Source organism: Pempheris klunzingeri, chromosome 10 (assembly GCF_042242105.1).
Source record: "Pempheris klunzingeri isolate RE-2024b chromosome 10, fPemKlu1.hap1, whole genome shotgun sequence".
In the NCBI taxonomy this organism is placed as follows: domain Eukaryota; kingdom Metazoa; phylum Chordata; class Actinopteri; order Acropomatiformes; family Pempheridae; genus Pempheris; species Pempheris klunzingeri.
In genome coordinates, this window is record NC_092021.1 from 22,784,070 (window position 1) to 22,797,944 (window position 13,875).

General features: G+C 41.3%; 1 protein-coding gene across 1 annotated transcript in view; it reads left to right on the plus strand.

Annotated features, from left to right (window-relative positions):
- The window catches only part of itgbl1 (integrin, beta-like 1), a 44,953-nt gene that overhangs the window by 24,515 nt on the left and 6,563 nt on the right, over nucleotides 1–13,875 (plus strand). Inside the window, exons 8-9 of the mRNA XM_070838088.1 lie at nucleotides 4,743–4,859; nucleotides 12,033–12,179. Of these exons, the coding sequence (XP_070694189.1) occupies nucleotides 4,743–4,859; nucleotides 12,033–12,179 (264 nt within the window). The remainder of the gene's footprint in view (nucleotides 1–4,742; nucleotides 4,860–12,032; nucleotides 12,180–13,875) is intronic.

Genomic DNA, 13,875 nt, shown 5'->3' on the forward strand with positions numbered 1-13,875 from the left:
AGCGTACTGTATACTATTATAATGGCCAAAGACCTCCCTCACACCCATGGATGGGAGAGCTGCTGATTAGATCAGGCGCCTGAAACACCGAGGGCAAGGCTGCTAAACTAAACTAACAAATATCACTATGAAACAACAATGGAACAACGACATTATGGTAAGCAAAGGTCATATATTGTACCGTATTTTAACTAACTAACTTAACCTCGACCTCTCCTAAGTGCACTATACCAAGTGCACTGTCTTTGAACGCATCAATCATTCATTACATGTTGCGTCTGTTCCATAACAGTATTTGGTTTTGACGGCCTCAGACCAATTCCACAACAATAGGGTTGAGCAGGCATGGTGCCCCCCCCCCCCCCCCCCCCCCTCCCCCTCGCAAAATGAAACAGCAAAGATTAACTTGTGCTTGGAGAGTTAATTAGCTTTAATTCCTCCAGCAGTACCTTTAAATTATCTCCAATTGCTGCAACAAAATAGAACTTTAAATTACCCTGTGCAATAGAACAATTAATGGGATCCTTAAATTCTTCCTTTTAGAAATTGCATTTTCCCTGTCCATTCAGGGGCGGTTTAAAAGTGTACATCACCGCCAAACGGCACAGTGCTGAATAAATAATTGCATGCCCTATGCAAACACCAAAGGGAATAGATTTTTGATTAGGATTTGCAGTGTTGTTAAAAGCATTGTCTCTCTGTCATAAATTCACACCGTCTTCCTTTGTTATTAGTGATAAATGTCTAACCGTACTTCTCACTAAAACTTTTAGGACAGTAATAAAGAGGAAGGGTGACTGTGCAAGCATGTGTGTGTGTGTATAGGACCTTTCTAGGATGCCCATTTAGTTTAATGTTTGGAAGATTGCAATGGTTGGTAACAAAAAATAATTGTAAGAGCTCATTGCAAGGCTTCGAAGGATGGCAAGACATGCAAAGGGGAAAAAACAGGGTGAGGGAGTGAAGGTCTGTGAGAACCGCAACGAAGGGAGACAGGAAGCAGGGTGGGAGAGCAGGAGAGAGAGAGAAACTGAAGGAGACAGACGTAGAAAATCACTTAGGCATGGATGAATGCGGCTGGTACAGATGGCAGCTTGAGCGGAAAAGCCTTGAAATTTGAAACAGCAGCTTCAGAGCTTTTCTTCCTGAGAGATGGAGGCAAGACGCTTGTGGGTAGCACATTCTTTTTACTGTGGTATTTCCTCAAGGAAACACCTGCTTTCAACATCTTTCTGCTGATTCTCGGGATTCCTCTCTCTGCTTTCTAAAGTGTGGCCTGTAGTAGACATTAGCTACATGAGCGATTGACCCTCCGCATCACTGTACTCTATTACCTCACATTTAAGGGGCAGTCCAGCAATTTATCGTACTACTTGAAAGGTACAAGTTAAATGACACGGGCAAAACTGAATCAGCAGAGGCTGAGACATCTAGACTTTTAGTTTTTCCACATGGCCCAGTGAAATGACAAGAGACATGGGATTAGAACTTTTTTGTTGCAGTCGGTCTTTGAGTTTCAAAAGCACTGGATCCCACAAGTCCCATAATGCACCTTGTGTCTCCTCCAATGCCTTTCACAGTGTACAGACTTTGCACATCTACAGATTTTCTGTTAGAGAAAAAAGCCCAAACCAAGATAACCCTAATGACGTCACTGGGGATACTATCTTAGATTTTAGAAAGCTCCCTGAAAGATGTTTTCTTCAGTACAACTTACAGGCAGAGTACTACTTTCTTTGACTAGTTAATGGATCTTATATAAAAGCAGTGGAGTGCCAGTATGGGCTCCACAGTTTGCTTGTGCCAATAATGATGCTGACGATAATTTGACATTTATTAGACAATAATGATGTTCCACTGGCTTTAACCAGATCTTCAGCACGATCTGTGTGTTAATGGTGGCATTTACTCTGGAAAATCAGACGCCGTCTTCGTAGCAATGGATGGTTTGAGTGTTGCTCACCAGTGCATCTAAATGGAGCGATCACTGCAGCCCGCTTCACTGCACGTGTTTGCAACAACTATCCTACACTTAATACATCCAGATGCTGACAATAAACCTGTTTGATAGGTTAGCACTTTGGGTGCTAATGGAATGCTTTCATTCACACCACAGGATGAGACACAGCACAGAGGACACCATCATTAGACTGGATAATATATTTAATATTTGGTGTGATGCTGGACTCATTGCAGCTGTCACAGAGCTGAAAATTAAATCAAGTCAAAAGAAAAAGAAAGCTTTGGAGACAGGAAGGCTGCCAGAGTGGTCTTAAAGCTGCCAATCCTTGGTGTTAGGTGATGAGAAAATCTTTTGGAATGGTTATATCCAAAATCCAGGTTTAATCTTAGACACGTTTTGTTTCAAGTAGTGCAGTGAACATTTATGAATGCAGTCAGAATAATTTTACACTGCGGCCTTGTTATTGTCCAGCTGCAGAGATGGCAGAAGCGGAAAGGTGCAATGCAAGAGCGTTTTTTGTGCTTTTGCCTGTGTGTTAGATTCGCAGCTCTGTGGTGAGAGGAGTATGGCAGCTGCGGTCGTGTTTATGCAGATCAGCCAATGCAGCATGGATATGGGCATGTATTTCCACTGGGTTCAGACAACTTTACAGAAAAAGTGAGTCACACACAGACATCTCCAAAATCACATAAAACTTTTATTGTTGTTGAATTTTGCAGCTTTTTCTTTAACTGGAACTGTTTACGCTCACATTTAAATGAACATCAAAGCACGATCTCGGTGTTTTCGGTCTCTGTAACAAGAGACATTAATGATTGATCTGCTATCGCTGCAGAATGTATGAGGGCTTTCTCTTTAAGTTGCTAAAGCCCCTACAGCTATGTTCTATCTGCAGTCTTAAGTTTGAGGTGCTGAGAAAGTGTGCATGACTTAAACAGAGCGGGTCCTTGGGAGGAGCTTGCTTGGACTCTCCTCCTCGGCCCTTGAGGAAATGTCAGATTGCCTTTAAAAGTAATGAGAGGGGCTGACTTGATTGGCCGTTATTCAAGCCTAGCCCACCACCTCTTGGTTAAGTATTCATCTATGTACCAATGTAATCATCCTGCTCTAGTTCTTTCCAGATTGGGCTGCAAACATGACTGAGCTTGCACCTCTGCTGACTAAAACGACAAAAATGGGTTGTGTTTATTCATAGATTTGCACTCAGTTTTATGAAAATAGAGCCAAACCCTCCCAGGCTGGTTTCCACTGATGTGACATTGTCATTAAGGTGTTGTTAACCTTAGAAGGGATAATAAATTAAACATCAACACACACAGGCACAGACACTGGTGTTTGACGGTTTGACGACCACAGAGATAATCGATAAGGCAGGGGTGTTATGACATCACCAGTTGCTAGGGTAACTGAGTCCCTAGAGCAGATGGTGGTATATTATATGTGAAGCAGGAAGAGAGATTGCTAGAGTGTGTGTGTGTGTGTGTGCGGTCATAAAACCTGACAGTGATGTGACATGGACAACACATTAGCTGACTCCTGTCAGTCGAGTGGCTGTCTTGTAAATTCATGTTCTGCACTATTTATTGCCCCTAATTCCACTCAGTGAGTCATCAAAAGATAAAGGCAGGCGCTTACACATCATGGATGTGTTTTAGGTGTTATTTAGTGGCACTAAACACAAAATGTACCCCGCAGGGCTGCAAACAGGGAAAACACTCAGAGTGAATAATGATTGTGCAAAAAGGACATACCCAGCTCAATAAAGAAAAGAGAAAAGAGAAAGAGAGGCACTCAGTATGCTGTGTCTTAACCATCTGTCTTCACTGAGCTGGGAAATTCCCTTTGTGCAATTATTTTTCATGGTGGGCAGCGTACCTGTTTGTAGCCCTTCTGGATGCTTTTTGTCATCAGCATCAGTGGATAGGAACATTTAAAAGATGTCCAACTGTGTATGTTTTTCCACTTTGTCAGTGAAGCATAGAGAACACAAGACAAATGCAGCGTTCATGGTTGTGCCTTCTGTTATGCAAGTGTTATTCTTAAGCTCTATTCAAGGTAGTAATAAAAAATGCACTCTGTATTCTTGAACTTGATTACATGTCACCCCTCAGTAGCAATATTGTATCATTACCGTAACATTATTAGAGAAGCAAATGGCTCACATACTGTGAGAACATTGTTTGGGAAAAGTCTGTCATGCAAGTTGTGAACATTGGTAAAAAAATAAATAAAAAAAACTATTGCTAGACTATAACTAGCATTTTAGAAGATACTTCTCCTTGTAATACTGCAAATATCTGTGCATGTGGCAACGTGGTAAAATGATCGATGTGCAGATATGCTGCACACCTCCAATGACAGTTCAGAATAGATTATGTTTTTCTAATGAGTTTCACCATTAGGCAGCACGCTCACTCAGTAGGTTCCCCTGTGGCCCTCTTCAGTGGCAGCTCACTGATTGAAGTGGGATAGCAACATCTCGAGGTGTGTGTGTATGTGTAGCCCACGTGAGTGTTTGTTAGAGTGAGTGATTTACATATAAGATTTCCCCATGTGGCTGGAGGGAATGTTGTAAGGCAGATTAAGTCTAGTTTAAAAGCACACATCTACTGTAGGTATGCAAATAGCTCCCGAAGCATCGGCTGAATAAAAAAGTAAAAACGGGGGAAGGAGAATGATGTGACACATTATATTTACTTATTCCACTGAGCAGCTACTGAAAACACAACTCCGCTATGAAACAATGCTCCGATGTGACAAGACATCTCTGTTTTTGTAGGCCAGTGCCAATGTGGACAGTGTACCTGCCACCCACCCGGGGACAGTCGTGTTCATGGCAAAAACTGTGAGTGTGACAACCGCCAGTGCGAGGACATCAGTGGAGAGGTCTGTGGAGGTGAGGGCACACACACACACACACACACACACAAGCATTCATTGAATCTTTGTGTCCATTAAGGGCTGTTCAAGCTGCGTGAACGAGGGAGGGAATTGACAGAACATGGCAATAAACATCACTGTTCAAGCTGTATAGAGCAGAAGGGTCGGAGGCGTACTTGCAGCCATCCACTGATGGAAATGTAAAGTACTTTTCATTTCCAGTACAGACAATGGGCCTTAATGCAAGAACCACTTACACCAACAGATTTGTCCCAAAGTGGCACGTATGAGTCACAGATTCACCAGTTTCCTCATAGGTATGAATGAAACTCAGTCATATAAACGTGTTTATCCACAGGTGGAGCTTCAGATTTGTAATCCCTTATTCTGAATAAATAAGGTTTTTTCTTGTTTAATTTATGATGTTATTGGCATATTTTGTTATATCAGCTTATACAATTCTCTAGTTACTAGGAAAGTCATTATAGTCCAATAGCTGCCTCAGGGTCTTTATTCGAGTGGACCCCCTCCCATCCTAAGTCAAGGACCGCTTTGCTTTAACTTGCTGTCAAACCGGTCTTTCTTTACTTCTGTCACAGCACAGCGCTGCTCTGATGACACGTCGTTGGCAGCTGCATTCATGCTTTGTAATTGTTTTCAGTGCCCCAGTACAGCTACTGACGCCGGGCACATTTGTTGTGTTTACAACTGCTGATTTTCTGACGGCAGAACTCAATTATGCAAATGATCGAATCTCACAGATGTGCACCTCCTCGTGAACATCTGATATTCATCAGGTTGATTCGAGCAATTTACAAATAAAAGTATAAAAGCTAAAATGAAACCCAATATGATGTGATGGGGAATTTACAAGGCAATACAAGACTGTATACGTAAGTGGAGAATTTAACCATGATTCCAACGGAGCATTTCAGTGGAAAATATTGAATCACTGAGGGTAAAACTGTGTTATCCACAATGCTAATGGGGGCTAAAGATTACACTCTGTAGAAACTTGAGCTGTTTAAGACTGCTCTAAGCAGACTTCCGGCTCTGATTTCTTCCCTCTCCATAGCAGTAGCTGCCGAGGCTCATGGGTACCAAAGCACTTAAAGCTATTCTTGCCGCACTGTGAGAGAAAAAGCATGATTTCTTAAAAAAGGAGTTGATATAATTACAATTGAATGCTGCAACATATTATTGATACTCCCCCCGTATTTCTACGTTGAGGAACATTGGTGTTTAATAATTTACAACGGACAAAATACTCCCACAGCCCAGAATTCCCCCCTTTTCACTACTCCATTTAAGAACAAAAACATTAGATATACATCGACTGATGTGCTGGACACGATTACACACTTACCGCTCCTTTCCTAATTATTGTACAGAAACTTACACACATTTTGTGCAGCCTGCACACACACACTCACCCACTTTGAAATTATGCCAAGAGCAGACGCTGAATTTGAAGATCAATACAGCGTGATCCTATCTGCTCTCTTTGATATCCACAGGCCCAACCCTCTAAACCCTTGAGCTGAATTTGAGAGAAATTGCTCCAAGCCTTTGAAGCTTCTGTTTGAGGTCTTGGGGAAGTTTGTGCTCTTAATTTGAGCCATTTAGGCACAACCAGTGTAATGGATAGATCACACTAAAACATTAGAGGCTCGATTGAAATTGATATTTTCCCTCTGCAGCTTCTGTCAGACGGAAACCGAGAGAGAGAACAGAGGATGTCAGATGATGGTGCAATTAAGGATTGTGGTGTTCCTGAAGAAAAGCAGGAAAAAAAATGAATAAAAGTTCAATTCTTATACGGCAAAACCAACAATCTGAGGGGGAAACTGACTAAATGTGTTATTCATTCAGCCAAACATAATTCTTATTGTAAGGGCTTTTGTAGAAAACATTACTCTTTATTTGTTTTAGTATTATTTATCGACACACAGTACTATATCTTCTGGATGCATACGCACCTCTGAAAGCTGCTTTTCTGCTACACTGCTACACTACACTGGGAAAAGTGATACAACATGACACATGCACCGCTTTCCAAAGAGTAAACGGAGTGCAGATTTTCCCAAACCGCTCTTACAACAATAAGGAGCTTTCCCTCACAGGTGCATCAACCAGGGCAGTCACTTTGTCAAACTCTGTTCAGCCTGTTCCCCCGTTTCATTTTGAGATGTTTGTCTCACAAACCGTTCCCTATTTTTATTCTTGAATTGACATTCAATCGGTCTCTTCCTTCCACCGAGCTACCATCCAGATATGTATGTGTAAGTGCTTCCTGCTGAGTGGGGCTTTTTAATGGTGCTTTGGTTGGCTGTGTCATTTTGTATCAGTGGTGCATTGCAGCATCTGAGGGTAAATTTCTCCTTTTAAAGCGGGATGCAGTATTTATGTGAATGGATTACTGGGGCTCATTGTGTGCTTGGCTGTCCAGAGACAATTCTTCATGAGGCATCCGTGGAGAGCCTGTCTGAGCACCGAACACCAACGCAGTTACACACACACAAACTCACGTACACACAGGCGGGCTGACAATTAAGTCTGTATACTCAGAGGCCTGTGGAAGTTATTGAGTGTGTTGAGAAGCCGAGAGGCACTCTAAACCAGGTAGTCGGAGAGGGAGAAGTGCGGATCAAACAGAAAGTAGCTTTATGGTGAGGGGGCTGTAGGAAACTTCCCGATCCAGGGTACGGTGCTGTCAGTGCCCCTGGATGTTTGGGCCTCTCTGCATACAACAGAACAGCAGAAGAGAAGGCTGCTTGCTTTATAGTTCAGTCAGTTAGCTCAGTCCACACTTGACTCTGAAGGTTTTTCACCAAACACAGAAAATGTTTGTGCGTTGTGAGCATTCACGTCATTGGACAGGTGGTTGTACGACTGCAGAGCTATCCATGTGTGGGTTAAAACTACTCTGCACTGATAATATAGACCAAAATCCATTGAATTTGGGTTTAAGTACGTTGAACAATAAACAACGGTTCATGTGAGGTTTGAATATTTACTATTTGAATACTTACTAGCCCACTCTCTATCGTCTAGATGATGATTTAGGCTCTGGGGGTAAGGGCCAATGCATTGGGGCTTCAGGTGTAGCCAGCGGATATCCTGATAACAGATAACCGATGTCTGGCCCAAGACTTCTTTGTTTAACTCATACAAATGCAGATAATCTTTGAACCTCCACCTCTCTTGCTCTCCACACGGACTGTTTACCTGGACACAACCAAAGCTTTCTCAAATGGGATTGGTCAGTACCACTGGGACTACAAAACAGACTGCAAATGTAAACCAGAATGCTTCCAAACCCAAAAAGCCGTCACTTGCATACAGATTCTGCATTCATCTGCAGATACCTGTTTATAGAGGTTAGATGTACAGCGTCAGATCTTCTGAAAACACCTGCATTTCACAGACATAATTGTGACTTGGGTGCTGACATGGATGGTATTTTAAAAGTTTGAAACCAGTTATTATAACCCTGATCAAATACAATCGTGGCATTTCTGTTTAGTCGGACTGCTGCCTGATGGGTATCAAGGCTCTGCTCTACTTTCTTCTTCAAATCCTGACGTGTCTTGTCATGGCAGGTAAAACTCATATGTAACTAATACAATTAATGATGTTTTTTCTCTATTTCTGTGCCCTAGTAAGGCATGCAAGCGAGACACTATGATGATTACCGGGGCCTTGGAACCAGGACATCTTAATGGAATGCAGCCATTCATGTTCTGTAAAAATGTGCTCGTCAAATGTCAATACCTTCCAAGACTGACCACTATGCCTAGCTGACACAGATGAGTAAATGAGTGCTGTTGGATAACTGGCTGATGTAGGCCTGAACATCCATCTGTGTGAATTCAGAGGCTAGTCAAGCTTCTCATTCATTGTCTACATCATCCATTTCCAAGTTTAGTAGCAGGTAGAAACAACAAGACGAACTCCGTAGCGCCCCAGTTTATAGTTTGACATCACATGACGGCAAATGTTAGCAGAGCAGCAACAGGTCTGCATAGAGGCTAACATAGATCCTTCTCCCTCCAGTCCTCACATTCCTCTTAAACTCTGTGTACAGAACAGATCTTTGCTGCGTTAAATGCCAGATTCACCACAGCCTCCCTTTCATAGTCCCGCTCTAAATGCAATAGCACAATGCTTTCTCTGTGAAAGGCAGGTGCAGATTAATTGAATGAGGGCTAGGTGGCTGTTCCTCCAAAGCAATTAACTGCTCCCGGGCCAGCTGATTGAGGCAGCCATGCATGGACTGTCGTAGCTGCCACTCCACTCCAGCTTAGACAGGAGCGAGCTAACTTTCCACACCACACACACACACACACACACACACATCACTTCATGACATTAATATATCAATCAATCTTTATTTATATAGCGCCAATTCACAACAGCGTTATCTCAAGACGCTTTACATGAAAAGCAGGTCTAGACCCAACGATTCATGAATTAAAAATTAAGGATTCAAGAACTCCCACATGAGCAAGCATCAGGTATTAGATTATACTGAGCAACAGTGGCAGGAAGAACTCCCCTTTAACGTGAAGAAACCTCGAACAGACCCAGGCTCAATGTGGGCGGCTTCTGTAGGGGTCCGGGTTGGGAGACAACACAAACAGCAACCAATGTACTAGCAGTGACTATAGCACTAACAATAGGAATGTGACTAACAGATTAGCAATATATATATATATAAGCCAATGTTAATGTTTTTTGGAGACATACCCTAACCATTACTTGCCTAATCCTAAACCAAACTTTACCCAAACCTTACCTGCGCTGCCCTCGCTGTATGTGCTGTATATAACTTGGCAGTCAGCTCAACGCTTTCCTAACACCAAGACTCCGAAGACCACTTGTCCACAGGTTTATTGACGTTGCAAGGAAAGGTGAAACTAAAACATACAAAAACACATAATTACTAATTTTCTTACTTTCAACATGTGCAAACAGTATCGTAAACACATCAGTCAAGTCAACATGAACAGTGGCACATGTTTTAGCCGCAAACATGGCATCAAATTCAACGTGCAATCAATTATCTGGTCATTCACGATTCCATACAGTCTTTTAACAAACCTTTCTATTGTTTGAGAGCAGTACATCCACTGTCCCTTGTAACTCATTGCATTCATAGCATCAAACTTTGCAAAAACACACACAGGTATGCAGCATCTACCGATGTGGAGTGTAACAATAGACCAAGCATGTACATACCCACGATGCTACTACAGGCAAAAGACGACGTATGCAGATGTTCCTGGATTAACTTCATCAGCCATGTTCACATGCTTCCTCACCACTAGTCACATGACATCAATATCCTGTTGCTCACTTCCTGTGACCTAAAAAAACCAAGTGACCTTAAACCAAGTCTTCACCCTAAAATGTACTGATTTACATCACAGTGACTTGACTTCTGACTTCCATCCCCAAAATGAAGACGAGTGTGTCTGTGAATGTGATGTTAACACACACACACACACACACAAATTCAATATAAAAAAGCTTTTGTTTTTGTTTGTGTGTGTGTGTGTGTGTGTGTGTGTGTGTTTGTGTGTGTGTGGGGGTGGGTGGGTAATAGTAAATGAGAGATAATGAGCACAGACAGCCAATGAGGTAATATCTACAGCTGCTGAATGGTCCATTGCTTTCAGGTTCGAATAGTTGGTGTTTACCAATATTCTGTTCAAATTGTGTCCCTCAAGATGCTGAAAATTTGATTTCCTCCTCATTCATTTGCTCAGATAAATCTATTCAACTATCAGTATCAGACTCTTTAAAGGAGTAGTTCGATTCTAAACAAGAAGACCTCAGGTTAGACTCAATGTTAATTAATGTCCTTTAGAGACACTGGTAGGCTGATTTGTAGGCTAGTTGTTTCCCCCTGTTCCCTGCCTTCATGCTAAGCTATGCTAACTGGCTTAGCGTACATATTTAGCAAACATATGAGAGTGGCATCAGTCCTTTTATCTAACTCTTAATAAGAAAGCAAATAAGCTTCCTCCTTATAAATAAAATAATACATAATAAAAAAAAAAGAATTGATACATCTCGTTCATCAGTATAGAAAAAATCAGATTGTGTCCAATAAAGTGATATCACTAAGATATTGTGGTGTGTTTTCATTGACACTCTGCACCTTATGCACCAGGACCAAAATGCTAATTTGCTATTATTCATATTGTTGATTACCTTGATGAGCCTTAAATCTGTTTAGTCACTGCAAAGTGAGTCGTTTAAGTTTTACAGGATAAATGTATTCATATGTGTATGTGAGTCTTGGGCTGAATGTGCGGCTTTAAGAGGCATTAAATCTGAGCCAATAATCAAAATTGAATTGAACAGCTGTTCGACTGAATTAATACAGCCCTACATCAAACAATTTCCAACAGCGCAGTATGGATTTGCTATGATGGGAATTGTGGAAAACCGCTCTGCTCATTACCACCTCTTCAACCTGGCATCTGTAACCAGATGTGAACATAAAGGAATCAATCAATGATGCGACTGCCTCGACGTGATATGATTTGTATTGAAGTAAGCACATTGCAAGTGATCCATGGGTCCTGCTGGAGATGGAGGACATAAGTGAATGTTTGTGTGTGTGTGTGTGTGTGTGTGTGCACTTGTTAAAATCACACTGATGCTGTCGGCTATTAAGGCATCCCAGCACCCAACTACCTCTTTCAACCAATTACCAACGTCCCTGGTTTCTCATGTATGTGTGTGTGTGTGTGTGTTTTTGTGTGTGCATATTTGTGTGTGTGTTTTTTTCTGCCGTTGCCTTTCTTTGTTTTTCATCTTTCTCTGAAGTGCTGGAGATTTATTAAGGACAGGACAAGACCAGTGATGACAGTTCCTTTCATGTCCCCAGGGGAAATACAATAAGCCTGCTGCGTCTCTCTCATCTTCCTGTGGCTCTGTCTCCTTGTACTGCCTATTACTGTCAAGGTTCAACGTCTGCACTGTCAACTTTCCGTGTTTATATGCTTTATTGCCTTCCCTTTGCTCTCCACTGACATTTCTCTTGACTTTTCACTCACTATCTGTGAATGCTCTAGTCATTAATTTTTTTTTTTTCTTCTATTTGTGCTATTTTCTCATGGCCGTGCTCCATATTCTGTCTCTTTTAAATAAAGGCCCTTCTGCCCTCCACCGCCAGGTCACGGTTACTGTTCATGTGGACGCTGCATCTGCGAGGAAGGCTGGTTCGGTAAGCTGTGCCAGTTCCCCAGGGCCTGCGATATGAGCGACGCCCAGAGCAAGGAGCTTTGTGAGACCTCCGATGGAGTCATGTGCAGTGGAAAAGGTGAACAAGCCTGTTTTTCATTACTGCTATGTAAAAGTTGGAAGTGTGAGAAGTACTAAGATACTGTGTTTAGTATGAAGTGATAGAGCGCTGCGGAAATACCCCATTACAAGTAAAATATTACTGAAGTAAAAGTATATTATCTCCACCAGTATTATTATTATCATTACACTTTGGAAGCTCATCATATGTTTTGTATGTAAAATCTTAATGTGGAAAGTAACTTGATTTAAAGGTGTAAAATAAATGTAGTGGAGTAAAAAGTACAATATTTCTCTCTGGACTGTTGGGGGTATAAAAATATTCAAGTAAAGCACCTCTAACTTATACTCAAGTACAGTGGTTGAGTGTACTTAGTTACTTTCCACCACGGCTTTTTGGGTAAAGTGTTTGGCTACCTGTGTACATTACCATGATTTCAAAGAACTGGTTATATATGTGGATACATTCATCAAGGTTTAACCCTTGAAACACCCAACTCTCTTGAAATAACACTTTAAAGTACAATTCAAATGCCAGTGATGATTTATGACATTTTAAATGTTACAGCATTCTGCTCTCTTTCAAAGGATCCTGATCTTTTAACATTTGTGAAAGACAGTCGTCTTCCACTGTTTGGTTGAGGAAACCATTTCCACAGTCAAATTCTTTGACATTTGAGACAGTTGCATGAAAAAGTTGTTGTCAAAGAAATGACAAACGAGGCACGCCAGTTACAGAAGCTTTTTTTTTTTTTAGGATTTGATGTCAATATTCTCTTTGTGAGTGTTTGTGCCCCTTTTTTTGTGAAGAAAAGAAAATGGGCAATTTGTAGAACCTTTTATCTCCATTAGTTAAATTCACCTATTTTAACAAAACCTCACTTTCTTTCTGGAATATTGCTCAAAATGTTTAAAATCACACACCAATGTGTTTTTTTTGTGTCTTGTCAAGATAAACATGATAATGCATCTTATAATATCTATATTATTTGTTTAAAAAATGAATGATGGTAGAACCACAGTGTTTTTTGTGATTTTTCACAATGACTCTTGAAGTTCTTTATAAACTTTGTTCCTAATGATTCTTTTCAATAGGTAAGAAGTTCTCCTCATGCTTGTCAAATGGGTCTTGGCTGATTATTGTTGGCATGTCTTAATCATTTCCCTTCTCTTGCACATACTCCACTTGTTTCTTGTGTAAGTGACACAACGGTTTTCATTTCTTACCCTTTACTCAAGCTCATCTTACTTTCTTTTTTCTGGAGCTTTTTTACGGTATCACAGTCGACATCGGCAGGTTTTGTTTGGTCAGTTTCCAAGTAACTGTAACTGGTCAAACTTTAAAATGATTCTGAGCCTCAAGATGATCCAAGTACATGGGAACTGAGTTGAGAAGGTGGAGAACAAACTGTTAGGCTCAACAAAAAGCTTCGTTAAATTACCATGCACAGTAATTAGCATTGCATATTTGTCTTGGCGCTAATCTCACATTTACAACAGCTCAATCAAGACCACTAAATTGAACCGGATGCTCCTGCGTCTGACTTCCTGTCCAGCTCATCTGCTCTGTGTCGCTTGACGCAGCTTTTTACAGCAGCTTCTGTCAAAAATAGACGAGGCGCGTAGTTTTAGCAGAGCAGAGTGGAGAGAACTCTTCTGGGACCTTGCTGACACACACTGCAGTGCTTTTGAAGGAACAAGCATTAGTTAGTGAC